Source organism: Pteronotus mesoamericanus, unplaced genomic scaffold (genome assembly GCF_021234165.1).
Source record: "Pteronotus mesoamericanus isolate MK-2021 breed Mesoamerican mustached bat unplaced genomic scaffold, CSHL_Meso_final contig_192, whole genome shotgun sequence".
NCBI classification, from domain to species: domain Eukaryota; kingdom Metazoa; phylum Chordata; class Mammalia; order Chiroptera; family Mormoopidae; genus Pteronotus; species Pteronotus mesoamericanus.
The window spans coordinates 433,077-446,601 of NW_026555082.1; the positions used below are offsets into that span (position 1 = coordinate 433,077).

At 61.3% G+C, this 13,525-nt stretch overlaps 1 protein-coding gene across 3 annotated transcripts in view; it reads left to right on the top strand.

Annotated features, from left to right (window-relative positions):
• The window catches only part of EVL (Enah/Vasp-like), an 88,518-nt gene that overhangs the window by 67,479 nt on the left and 7,514 nt on the right, over positions 1-13,525 (top strand). For all 3 annotated transcript variants that reach the window (XM_054567662.1, XM_054567664.1, XM_054567663.1), the window contains exons 4-9: positions 4,053-4,116; positions 7,685-7,752; positions 8,424-8,653; positions 9,404-9,525; positions 12,309-12,369; positions 13,452-13,515. In XM_054567662.1, coding sequence (XP_054423637.1) covers positions 4,053-4,116; positions 7,685-7,752; positions 8,424-8,653; positions 9,404-9,525; positions 12,309-12,369; positions 13,452-13,515 — 609 coding nt within the window. The remainder of the gene's footprint in view (positions 1-4,052; positions 4,117-7,684; positions 7,753-8,423; positions 8,654-9,403; positions 9,526-12,308; positions 12,370-13,451; positions 13,516-13,525) is intronic.

Here is a 13,525-nt window from a genome sequence, read left to right on the forward strand (position 1 = left end):
GCCTTTCTCAGGAGCAGGTGTCCACACGGGCTTGGCTTCTCTGCCCACTGGGCTGCACCCACACCCGCCAGGCCCCCGGGGCTGGAGCCACGGCGGTGGCTTGTCCCCTCCGCGGGGCTCTTTGCCATCTGTGTCTTCATAAGAACGTGATGCGTCCTTCTCTTGCCTAATTTGGAAGTTGAAAAAAAGGGAAATAATCCTACAATCCAGAGATAGCCACAGTGTCCATCCCAGTATGTTTCCTTCTCGGTCCCTTCAGGCTGGAGAAGTTTAGAACTCAATGGCCTTGGCTCCGTCCTTCTCACTTTATTGGAAACCAAGGCCCAGGGACGGGTTCCCCACAGCACTTAATTATTTGTGGCGGACTCTAACAAAAACCTGGTCTCCTGGCTTCACGTTCACTCTGCAGGGATTTGTGGAAACGGAAACTGTCCCAAAGAGGCCAGGCAGGAACAGGGAAGGACTGGGAACAGGGTGGGGCCGTGCGAGGACTGGGGCTACGCTCCCCAGTAAGGGCTGGAGGGGCGCGGGCACCGCACTCACCGCCCAGCAGCCAGCTGGCCGCCGCCACTTGGAAACCGACCACCCATCGGGTCCTGACAGGCACCGTTGAGAGCGGGGCTGGGGTAGTGGATTTCAGCCCACTGGGAGGAAGGCGCTGGCGGCTCGGCCGCCCGCACCAGGTCACCTCCATGGTTAGGTCCCAGCCCACGCGTCAGCCCTACAAGCCCGGGAGGCATCTTTCCCCTGGGACAGGGCCACGCTTTTGCACATGCCACGCCCAAGCACTCCGTGGACGGGGCATCGAGGCGGGTGACTCCGGGACACAGGAGAACTACGTGGCCTCCACAGTGGCTTCTGATAGCACCACACAGGGTGCAAATAACATGACACCAGGACAGACGGGAGAGAACCAGGCATCTAGTGCCTGGGGTTTCCTACCAAGGAAGCACTGCAAATGGCGTTACCAGGGATTTCCCAAGGGATCCTACACAGTCCTGGGGGAGGGGTCCTCCTCCCGGCCCCTCCACCCTGCCTCCGCCAGGGGCCGGCCGGGCCAGGAAGGCGGCGGGCATCTCTGCCGAAGACACCCGTGGGCCACTGCACAGACACCATGCCAGGCCTCAGCGCCCACCTCTAAACCAGAGGGAGGAGCTGTACTTTAGAATGTTAAGGACCCTCGGAGCTCAAAACAGACTCACGTTTCTGAGTCTGAGTGGATGGAAGGTCTTATGCAACCAAAGATTGTCTCTTCCCTCTGCTCTACAAGTCCAGCTGTATAATTTTAAAATAGGTCTCCAGTGCAGGGGCCAGAGCCCCTGAGGACCTGTCACACTCCCCCGCCCTGAGGACCAGGCTGGTAGAGGGGGTTGGGAGGAATCCAGCTCAACAGGCAGAAGAAGGGCCCAGCACAGGGTCACCCTGGACCACTGTGTGGGCAGCGGGCTGCCGTCTGGGGTCCTGACCAAGTGACCAGGCCAGTCCAGCAGACGCAGAGACCTTTGCGCAGCCAGGATTGCCTGTGCTTTGTAAGACCTTGGTCCCGGGGTGGGGCCTGGGCAGAGTGAGGGTGGGCTCCAGCCCTCAGACCAGGTGCTAGACAGGGTCCCCGGGGCAGACTCCAGACTCAGGCCGTGGGCTCCACAGCAGAGGCCCAGTCTAAGGACAAGGAAGGGGCCCAGTTCCACCCAGAGCCTCCAGCCTCGGCCACGGAATGCGGGGCTGGGACACCTCGCTCCCTCCTGCCTCGGCCAGGGTGCGTGGGGCAGGGGTGGGGAACAGCCATCTGCTGCGCGACACCAGGCAGGGGCCGAGCACCACCGGAGGCGGCAGCATGGTTCTGGCAACGGGCCAGCCTGCCTCCGCCTTCTTTGCTCCCCCTTCCCCGAGCCAGTCCCAGCCCATGTGAGGGACTGTAAGGAAGAAGGTGGCATTCTTCACATAGTTGGAGTGTGGCTCAGCCACTTGCTGTCCATGCAGCCCCAAGCAAGTCACTTGTTCTGGGCTGTTTGCTCACCTCCTACAAGTCCTCATGGGCGCTGCCTTATAGGGCTGTGCAAGCTAAAATCAGTTACAGGGAGGAGAGTGCCAGTGTCCTTGTGCCCTTACTCCAGTGTCCCGAGACCTGGGCCCAGCCAAGCAGGCGAGGCAAGCGCTTGTCCCTCCGGGACCTTTGTAATTGGGAATGTTTATTTTCTTTATTAAACTCAAATTTTTCTAATGTCTATTAGACTGAACATATATTACATATTATTTATAGTCAGAAAAACAAATGTTTAAAAAGCATATAATTATATGTTAATAAATAAAGCCAAAATAAAAGTACTTAGAGCCCTGGCTGGTGAGGCTCAATGGATAGAGCACTGGCCTGCAAAGCAAGGGGTCCACCGGTTCAACTCCTGGTCAGGGCATATGTCTGGGTTGCAGGCCAGGTGTCCAGTGGGGGACGCACAAGAGGCAACCACACATTGATGCTTCTCTCCCTCTCTCCCTCCCTTCCCCTCTAAAAATAAAATCTTTTTTTTTTTTTTAAGTAGAGAAAGGGAAAGAAAACTAACATATATTGCCTGCCTACTATGCGCCAGGCCACCACACCAGATACTGCATGAGTCACCTCTGCAGAGAGTCCACAGCATCTCCTGCCGTCCCCTAAGAGCAGCAGGAGACGCTGAGTCAGGGGTCGGTCAGGCAGGTCCGCCCAGGGAGTTTTCCTCGAGTGCTGGGCAGCCTCTCCTCCAGCCGCCCGGCCCTGGCCCACTGCCTGCTGTCGGGGTCTGCCACGCCGGAGCCGAGAAGGCGGCAGGCCGTGGCTGATGCCGGTGGGTGCCAGGGCCCAGGGCGGCGCGTCTGAGACTCTCGAGTCTGGAAGCTGCTTCTGGGCCAATAAATGACTGCTGAGCAGAGAAAAGGATTCAGCCCATGTTGCATCGCACCTGGCAGTGGAAATAGAGCCTTCATGGATGGGTGGATGTGGCACTGCAGTGTAAGAAGGTGCTCACCCAGGGCAGTGGCTTCCGCTGCTGGGGCTACGCTAGGAGCGCCTGCCTGGGAGGCACACAGGGCTCCTGCGCCGGGCAGCAGGTGGTCCCAGGCTCAGAGGGTCTGAGCTTTCAGATTCTGTCACCCTGTCCCCCCGTGTCCCTGATCCAGGCACAGCCCGCTCACTCCTCAGCTGGCAGATTTTGTTGAAGGCTGATGTTGCTGTCACCTCATCCTGGAGGAGACAAAGCACCTAGTCAGCGAGGCAGGAGGCCAGCTTGAGTCATGCCGCATCACGAGACTCCCTACAGTTCCCCAGTGACCCCTGAGCTCACCAAGAGAAGGAACAATCGGCTCTTTTGCAGAGTGGCGCAGAAGCCTGGCTTCTCTTACAAACGTGACACAGCACCAGCCCTGTGTGAATTCGGTGCATGCGCAGGCCTCCCATGCAGGGCCCAGGACAAGGATGTGGCCCAGGGAGCTGTGTGCAGGCCACCTCTGCCACCTCTGCCTCCGCCCACTGTCCCCCACCCCCCAGCTGCAGGCCCGCAGGTGCAAGAAGAGGGCGGAGGGTCCCAGACCGTGGCTGGACCTGGCTCTGGCACCTACCTGCTTCAGGGTCATTCCTTTGCTCAAAGGCCAGGGCAGAATGGATCTTTAGAGTTTAGTAGTGCCAAGTCCACTGGTGATTTTGGTTGCAACAGGCCTGTGGGACGTGGAGAGGCCAGATGTTAGAGGGTTGAGAGACAGTAGCAAGGGAGGGAGTGACAACAGCAAACGTAGTTGGAGAGGGGAGTCGAGGAGTCGGTAGCCAAAAGGGATAATTTGAACCACCTGAAAATGGGATCCTGCGCACAGGCTGTGAGGGAAGAGCCACGAGAATGGGAGAGCGATGACTGAGAGGACATGGTGGGGCGGGGTGTTACTCAGGTGTGAGGCCCACTGCTGAAGGGCCAAGGACTGCTCGCGTGGGAGCGACCAGGAGAGCGGAGACAGGCCCCCGGTTCCAGGCGTGTCTGCCAAGCTGTTCTTCCCTGCTAACCAGGGCGCTTCTGTGCTTCTCTGCCCCACAGGCCCCGCCACCCAGCGTCAGGTGCAGAATGGCCCCTCTCCTGATGAGATGGACATCCAGAGAAGGTAACCGCCCACCCAGCAGGCCCGCCTGGTGGCTGGGGCCCCCTTGAGCAAGCACAGGGCACCCCTGCAGTAACTAGGGCCAGGGCTCCCAGACGCTCCGGTGTGCACAGCGGAACAGGCCTGAGCAGAAAGGAAGAGGGAGCAAGTTCATTGCTGCTTTGCCCGAGCCTGTGGTTTCACAGAGAGTGCCCTGCCTTCCTGCCTGGCGGCCCTCACAACGAGCCCGGCAGTGTCCTGAGTGCCGGTCACTCTCAGTGTGCCCCTCCCGGGCGTGTGAGGAGGCAGTTTTCACGAGGCAAAGGGATTCGGTAACGTTGCCAAGGCCGCCCGAGTCTGTCTGACTGAGACCCTGGCCTGGGCACTGTCCTGTGCCATCTCCTCTCTCTCTGTCTGAAGGCCACTCCCTGCTGGAGTTTTGAGCAGGAGCCGCAGCCTCTCTGGAGAATCCCAGCCCCCTGCCCGCTCACCCCCCAGGAAGGTTAAAGCAGCAGAGGCCGTGAAAGCTGGGCCATGCTGACATGCTTGTGGGGCCAGCCTGTGGAGGAGGCAGCTCCCAGGCGACACGGACCGTGGGGCAACACCCCCTGCCCTTCCAAGCATCTTCCGCAGTGTTAGGACTGGGAGGGAGGGCCCGTGCTGTTGTCCTGACATGGCAGAAGAGGTCACGGTGGCCAAGGATGGAGCAGCCTCCCCAGGTCTTGCTGCCGGGGAAGGCAGGGCCAGGGCTTGCCCCAGGCTGCCCTCGCCCCACCGGGCTCTGCTTCTCTGTGAGGCCATGTGTCCAGCTCTCGGGGCACTGTGCTAAGCAGGCAGGCCTGGCCCGCTACCCTCATCCAGGTTCTGGGGAAGGGCGCGGCCTGGGGCCTCGCGGCTGGCCGCCAGCAGGGCCCCGGGCTGGGGGCAGGGGTCTGCGGGGATTCTCTCTTCCGGCCTCTCCCTCAGGCTGAGGAGAAAGCGCTCTCTGAGCCGCTCGGGCTCTGAGTGTGTCCTTAGGGGTCCACGCTGCCCCTTGCCCTTCCTTTCCCCATTTGAGTTGACAGGTTTTGTTTGTTTTGCTTTGTTTCAAGATAATACTATTATCTATTCTTTTGGGGGGGGTCTGTTTTTAATTAAAGTTCACACTTGATATTATTTTGTCCTGGTTCAGGTGGGCAGCATGATGGTTAGACAGCCATACAATTTACAAAGCGCCCCCAATACTCCCGGAACCCACCTGGCAGCACACAGCACAGTATTATGGACTGTACTCCCTACTCCCTACACTGTCATCTGCATCTCTGTGGCTGTTCTGTGACTACCAATTTGTACTTCTCAACCCCTTTACCTTTTTCACTCAGCCCCCCAACACCCCTCCTCTCTGGCAGCCATCAGTCCATTCTGTGTATCTGTGAGTCTGTTTCAATTTTGCGTGTCCATTTAGTGTGTTCTCTAGATTCCACATACGAGTGAGATCATATGGTACTGTTGTTCTCTGTCTGGTCTGTTTCACTGAGCACAGTGCACTCCGGGTCCATCCGTGCTGTGAAGATGGCAGCGTTAGTCCTTGCTCTGCTTATCTCAAACAAGGAGGGCAAGGTGGGAAGATGCGCTTCCTAGAGAGATTCCCTTGTGCTAATTCCCATGTTTCCTGATTCCCAGGCCTGTCTTCCAGCCTCGGGAGTACAGCAGCTTACAAAGGGCCTTACCCCTCTGCCTCATGGCAGTCCTCGTACTGACCCTTGGGCTTGTGCTTACGGGTGCTGCCCCTCACAGGAGCCTGCTGAAGCTCAGGGGATGGAAGGACTGGCCCAAAGTAGCCATCGGTCAGAGGCAAAGCCAGGACTGGCGCCTAGTCCAGCCCAGCTCAGCGCCCTGCCAGGTCCCACGAGTGCGCCCGGCCAGGCCGAGAATGCACGCACGGGGCATACAGGTCTCAACAGACCCTTCTGTTGCGCTCTCAGAATTGGGTAAAAACACCACACTGCATTCTCTCCACCCACAACCCAAGTGCAAGTTGTGGGAGGCCACTGGCTGCAGACAATTCAAGTTCAGTGCTGCCAGCAGTCAACTGTCTGCAGGCTGGAGCGCCCCTGGAGGTCAATCTGTGAACTGCAGGAGGCACACCCTGGAGCAGGGGCCCAGCTATACCACTCAACCCAGAGGGAGGCCCAGGGAGGGAGAGATGACTGACCCCAGGCCACGCAGTGAGTCAGTGGCTCCAAGCACAGAAACCTTCTTGTTTTCATGCAAACAGTATCATAAGTTCAGGCCTGATTTTTAAATATTTCCAAACACCTTCATTTCGCTGAGGGCTTCTGAATATGGGTCCTGCTTGGGAGATTAGAGTTTTGGGTAATGTTTCAGCAATTTGGATGGAGAGGCTAGTGCGGCGCTGCTGAGAGATTTTTGAACACCGTTAATGCCAAAGGACCTTTTCCATTATTTTTTAGGTACCAGGCATAAATCTTAAAAGAACCCCATGAAACCGGTGTAATTGTGCTTATTTTATGGAGAAGAGTCTGAGGCCCAGGAAAGGGAAAGGCTTTCCCGCCATCCCAAAGCCAGGAACCCCAAAACAGGGGCCAGAAAGCCCCCTACCTCCACATGGTCTTCGCAGTGAACTGTGGGTCCCACTTGACTGTCCTCAGGGGAAAGCATCCGGACAGGGCGCACATATTATTCCTGCCCTCACTGAGCGGCTGCTATGTGCGGGCCCCGGGGCCAGGCACCAGAGGGGGCCGGCTCGCTGTGCACCGGGCACGGCCTCACGACCCACAGCCTCACGCCCTGCGGGCGCCCTTCCACCGCCCCTGCCACGCAGGCACCATGGCTTGCCTCCCACATGCTCCCCCACTGGGCCCAGGCTGGTATCTGAGGCCCCTGCCCCGATTTGGAGAGCGGGCATTAGGGGAGGCACCGTGCCGGCGAGACCCGCCGCCTCCCTGGCCTGGTTCCTTGAGCCCCTGCCACTCTGGGGTCTCGGTCCCAGATTCTGCAGATGTGTTTGTGGGTCCGTGTCCTCCCTTGACCAGCCCTCCAAAGCCCCCCGAAGCCGCTCTGCCACAGGAGCTCGGGGCTGGATCCCACTGAGGCACACACAGCCTGCATCGCCCTGTACCCGATGGCCCTGTCCATGGAGGCCAGGCCTGCGGCTAGATCTGTGCTGCAAAGGACGAGCACGTGCCGCTGGAGTGCCTGCTTCTCCTGAGAGCCCTCAGAGCCTGGACATTGCCCCAGGCGCAGAAGGAACAGAAGGCCTGGGGCTGGGGCGGCCGAGGCTGACGTCGCCGTCAGTCAGGGGCTGGGGCTGAGCGCCCAGCCAGCCTCGGGGGGCTCGGGCACTCGGCCACATGGTCACCCAAGCCTTCGTGTGGCCCCTGTTTGGGGACGTTGAACCAGCCGTGTGCCCACCTCTGTTAAGTGCAGGCAGCAAGCTCGGTGGCCATCCAGGCCAGGGGCAGGATGCAGAACGCTCGCTGGGAGCCCCCCAACCCAGGGCGCCCAGAGCCGGTGAATCCCGGCTCCGCAGCCTGCGCTCTGTGGACGCAGCACAGGGAGTCAGGCCTGCCCCGCCCTTGTTGCTTTTCAGACAAGTGATGGAGCAGCAGCACCAGCAGCAGCGCCAGGAGTCTCTAGAGAGAAGAGCCTCCGCCACAGGTGAGCGCAGCCCCCGCACCTAGGTGGCCCCAGGGGCACCCCGGGCCCTCTCTGAAGAGCTGCCGGTCATACGGGTCTCAAAGTGTGGCAGTCACATCCAGTGAGAGTAGGGGAGCCAGAGGACAGGGCAGAGGGCGGGGAGTTAGCTCCGCTCGGCCGGCCCCTCCCCACCGGCCTCTGGTGCCAGGTGCGGAGGGGAGACAGACAGGGCGCTGCCCATCACTCAGCACTGCTCCCTCCCGTGCGCCCACGTCAGCCCTGCCGCCCACAGCTACCTGCCATAGTCCCAGAGGCCAAGGGCCACTCGCAGTTGCACCACAGGGACCGATGTTTGCTGATACCTAGGAGGGTGCGAGATGAGGAGAAGGAACAGAGGAGGAGCAAAGGGGCAGCGTGTGCCCCCACAGACCTGCCCCTCCCACTGGAAGCCCATAATTAGATCAGGACAAAGCCAGCTGAGCTCAGGGCCATGGGCAACTACATGGCGCCACAGCTCCAGCCAGGCCCATGAACGTTGGGGAGCCGGGGACCCACACAGGGAGTGACCGGAGCAGGGCCCAGCTCACCCCCGGGGGGTGGTAGGGGCAGCCTGCGTTGTCCCTCTGCCCCTGCTCTCTCCCGGGGAAGCGCAGCTGGGCGGGGGTCTGACTGAGCCCACTGGTGTGTTTCAGGACCCACCCTCCCACCGGGGCACCCCTCATCGGCAGCCAGCGCCCCCCTCTCCTGTAGCGGGCCTCCGCCCCCGCCCCCGCCCCCTGTCCCACCACCACCCACGGGGGCCACGCCCCCGCCCCCGCCCCCACTGCCAGCCGGAGGAGCCCAGGGCTCCAGCCACGACGAGAGCTCCGTGTCGGGACTGGCCGCCGCCCTGGCTGGAGCCAAGCTGAGGAGGGTCCAGCGGGTAAGTGTCCCTGCGCACAGGCAGGATGGGCTGGAGGACCAGCGTCCAACCGTCCAACTGCCGAGTGGACGGAGCTTCCCCTCGTCCACGACCCCGAGCACAGAATGGCCCTTCCCCAGCCAGGACTGCCCCTCAGCCCACCACTCGGAGTGCGGAATGTGCGGCGCGGCCCTGTGTGGACTCCGAGGGGCTTTGGGCCATGGAACCCACTGCCGGCCCTCGTGGGGACCTTCACAGACGCGGCAGGAACTGCCCCCTTTACAGATGAGACTGGGGCCCAGGCGTCTGATCAGCATGCTCATGCCAGTTGACCGGCACAGTTTCGACTGTGGCCGGGGCTCACCGCTCCGTGCGCGTTAGTCACAGGGTCGGCTCCCTCGGGCTCGGTCTCCCTTCCCGGGCCCTTCCACACGTGTCCGGGAAGGTGGGACTCGGGGAATGAGGCCGAGAGGCTGTGGCTCTCGCACAACTGGTAGAGGGTTTGGCTCCCTCCCCAAGAACTGTCTCCCCCTCATTCTGGGTCACACTGCACCAGTAAACCTGGGACGTGTCTGCTATGGACCCAAAGGGCCTGGTCCCTCCCTGGCTGTGTCACCTGTGGGGCTGGGAAACACCGACCTCGGCGGCCCCTCAGGCCTCTTCCAGCACTGCAGTCGTGGGAGTCACACGTCTACACTCGTGTTCCTGTCGTCCCCTCAAGTGACGCCCTGCACAGACGGCGGGCTAAAATGCTGCGTCCTTTCCCCTCAGCCAGAAGATGCGTCTGGAGGCTCCAGCCCCAGTGGGACCTCCAAGGCCGATGCGAGCCGGGCGAGCAGCGGGGGCGGCGGGGGCGGCCTCATGGAGGAGATGAACAAGCTGCTGGCCAAGAGGTGGGTGTTGGCCTCCCCAGCCTCGGCAGGCTGTCGGGGAGCCCCTGCCCTTAGCCTGTGCGCGTCCTTGCCTGGGCCCGCGGCGCGTCGTCTGCGGGGTTCAGCCCTGCGGCGACCGTTTCACTTTCCTTTCTCACGGGGTCAGTCCGAGGCATCAGGCCGAAAGCAGTCCTGTGAACTCTGAACCCCTCTTCATTTCCATTTAACAAGTACTGAAGCATCTCTTCTGTGCAGCTCAGTCCTGAGCAGAGAGGACTTCCACGACAGTTTTGGAGATAAATGCAGAAGGAAAAGAGAAGTACACCCTGCCCTTAGGGTCTCAGCATGAGCAAGTGTGGCCCAGGGCTAGAAGGGCTCAGAGTGCACCACGGGAGTGCAGGGCCAGGGGTCGTGATGGAGGACACAGGAAGGGGGATGGTGAAGCGGCCTGGCCCAGAGGTCATCACCCCTACGAGGTGGAAGACCAGTCCTATCCACGTCACAGTTGGGCCCTGGGGTCTGGGGCCTGCCATCTACCTCTCTGTCCACACCAGCCGGTGCTGCTCCAGCTACCCAAGGCCGTCAGCCTGTCGCTGTGGCTGTGGGCTGTTCCCCAGATGAAACCTGAGCAGATGGGGACGTCACCCAGCTCCTCTAGCAAGGGTTGCAGATCTTTATTTTACTTTCAAATGCGGCACGGTGGCCGGAGCGAGCTGAGGCCAGGGCATCCGAGGGCCCAGGAGCAGGCCTCGCCTGTCAGGACGCTGCCTGTGGTCCCAGGAAAGCAGGGCGGGGGCCTTGCTCCAGCAATGACCCCTCCTGCCTGCGGCCACCCTCCAGGCCTTTCCCTCTGCCCTCCTAGCCGGCCCACCCTGAGCGCGGGCTCCCTGCGCACCTGGGTTCTCCTGGTCCTCTCTCGCCTCCTTAAATCTTGAAATTCACACGGCTCTGGGAGGCGGGAGCACAGGCCCCCGACCTGCAGGTGGCTGGTCTGATGCTTTGCTGCAGGGACAGAGCTGCGTCTCCTGCCCCAGGTCTGCACACACACAGGCTGACCCACAGCACAGGGCTTTCCCGAGGAGCCTCCAGCTGGGCCCGACGTACAGAGGGACCCGAGAAGGGGACAGCCAGTGACTAAAGGGGTGCAGGGTGACTGCGACTGCACGTCGTTGGGGAGACAGCCAGGATGGCTTCGTGGAAGAGGCTTCCCACGTGCCAGGCCGTGAAGGGCGGAGGTGCGAGGGGAGAGCAGCGTGTAGAGAGCAGAGTGGGGCGCGGCGGGCGGGGTCAGCACCTGGGGCGGCTGAAATGGCCCCCTCCGGCGGGCACTTGCAGTCCATCTCCGAGAAGTGAGCGAGGCCTCCTAGGAAAGCCAATGGTGTTCTTCAAAAAGAAAATATTCACGCTTTTGGTTAGTCCAAAACCAACACAGTAACAATAACAGCTTGGCCAAGATAGCCTGGACCAAAGGGAGAGGAAGTTCCCAGGAACAGGAAGAGGCCGCAGGAGCCAGTGAGCCGCCCAGACGCGGGGCTCGCCCTCCCGAGAACAAACACACTCTGCACAACTCAGCGGGGATTACTGGAGCCGCTCTTTGAAGTGCACCTTGGTGAGGGGTGCTGGGTGGGCCCGACAGCTTTTCTGCAGCTGGTGGCAGACACCAGCCTCTGTCTCCGAGCCCTCCTCCCTGCAGCAGAGGCAGAATCGGGGTCGCGCTGAGGGTCCCTGTGTAATCAGCACTCCCACGGACGCTCAGCCCCGAACCTTCCTGGAGCTGGGTGGCCTGGCCGGCTTTGGGCAGCGGCAGAATGTCACAGGGCAGAGCAGCAGCGGTGGGCCGGTGAGGACACTGCTGCCGTCCCAGAAGCGGTGTCGTGGCTTGCACTGATGGTCCAGAGTGAGAAGGGGCAAGGCGGGTTCGAAATAATGCAGAGGGAGAACTACCAGCCTTACTGTTGGAGGGAAGGAGGGGTAGGTGTCTGAGCGGCGAGAGCTGGGTAAAGCTGCATTTCCCGAGCTGAGGACGCTGAAGGGGCCCCTGTGTGGCTGAGGGGCCTACAGTGTGGGCCCTGGCGCCGACCGGTGACCGCCGGCTGGTGGCCCCGCCCACTCACCAGGCCAGCGTCCCTGTTGTTGGGGACTGCCAGCTCTGACAGTCACAGGCACTGGCGGCTTCACAGAGCTGAAGCGCCCAAGGGCGTGACCGGGGGAATAGCAAGGGTCTGTGTGTGCGGACTTGGGAGTTAGCCACAGGAGGGGACCCCTGAGGAAAAACCGCAGGGAGTTCTGAGGGTGTGGAAAGAGAACCCACACGTGGGGGACACGGGCGGGGGGCATCAGTGGGGGTCCGTGCTGGGGTAACACAGAAAGGCCCTTCCTCCCTCCCACAAGGTGGTCTGCTCACCCGGGCAGGGCGGCCTGTGCGCGGAACGTTCCCACATCCTGCCTGTGGCAGGTTGCAGCCCAGAGGGGCCCCACTCCTGGTCCCGTGTGGCCAGGCCTTGAGCAGCCTGGAAGACAGCTGCCGCCCAGATGAACCAGCACCCCGGGCCCCCCATGCTGCAAACCACCTTCCAGCCCGCGGGTGCTCGGACAGAGGGCAGTGCCCCCAGGCCCCACCCTGTCTGGCCTGGGCACTCACCGGGCGTTACCACAGACCAGATGGGCGCTCAGACTGCCCCCTTCACACAGCGCAGGGTCCCGATCCCCCCACGGTGCTCTCTGCGGACGAAGCTGTGTCCGCACACACAGGGGGGTGAGAAAACTGCCAGGCGCTGAGTTGTGCCCTCTCCCCCATGCACCAGGAGAAAAGCAGCCTCCCAGACAGACAAGCCGGCCGATAAAAAGGAAGATGAAAGCCAAACGGTGAGCGAACGCCCCTTCGCCCGCCCCACCCGTGTGAATCCACCGGGCAGGCTCTCTGGCCCCAGGCCAGGCCCCTGGGGCACTGGGGTGCATTGGGTTTGGACATTTGTGTGACAGGTACTTCACCGGGAAATACATGGGAGGGATTGGATGCCGGGGACAGGAGGGCCTGTGGAGCGCTCGTGTCTGTCCCCACAGCACCGGGCCGCTGGCCTTTGCCCCCTGAGAGTCTAGACGCTGCTCTGCTTAGGGCTCACCGAGCAAAGGCAGAGGAGCGGATCCCGCCCACAGGCGCCCCGAGGGAAGCCTGGGGCCTGGGAGCAGGGAGGGGCCACGCAGACAGATCTGGGCCTCCTGGACCAACTACTGGGAGACCAGGGTGGTTTTTATTTTCCAGTTATTTCTGTTCTTAAAGATGCCTTGAGTCCATTGATGCCAGCAGGCCTGGGCAGAGGGACCAGCACTCGGGACCCCACCCTCCCTGGGCGTCCTGGAGCCGAGTCTGGCCACACAGGCTCAAAGCAGCCGCTCCCACTTTGGGGCCTTGTTCTCTTTTCCCCTGTGTGAAGCTTCTCCTAGAAAAACAGTCTCCTGTTAAGATGGCTAAGTTGAGACCTGAACTACAAATGGCATACAGGCTGCCTCTGAGTGGCAGAAGGAGACAGAAGAAATACAACCAGATGTAACCCCTGGGCTCCAGCCCAGCCCCTGATTTTCCTGGCTTCTGGTCCCCATGCTGGAGCCGTGCAGCCCCCTCAGCCCCACCATGGCCTTCCCTTCAGCCTGCACTTCTCTGTAAACTTCACTTTGTGGGAAAGAGCCTCCCCCCGGGCTGGGTCAGGTCTCTAGGACTTAATTCCCTGGGCCACATGCGCACACACGCACACGTGTGTGTCCTCGGGCCCTTGGCACAGACCAACGCCCCACCGGGACTTGGGGGTTTCATTTATTAATGATATTCATTATTTCGCTGTTTATCAAAGTAACGCATGTTCCTTAAAAAACCCCGAGGTTTTCTAGCTGACCCTGCCCCACCAGCCTTTGGAACCAGGCTGACGCCCGGCCTCCCCTTCCCGTTACAGGAAGAGCCGAGCATCTCTCCATCTCCGGGGACCCGAGCAGCCAGCCAGCCACCTAACTCCTCAGGTAAGAGGCT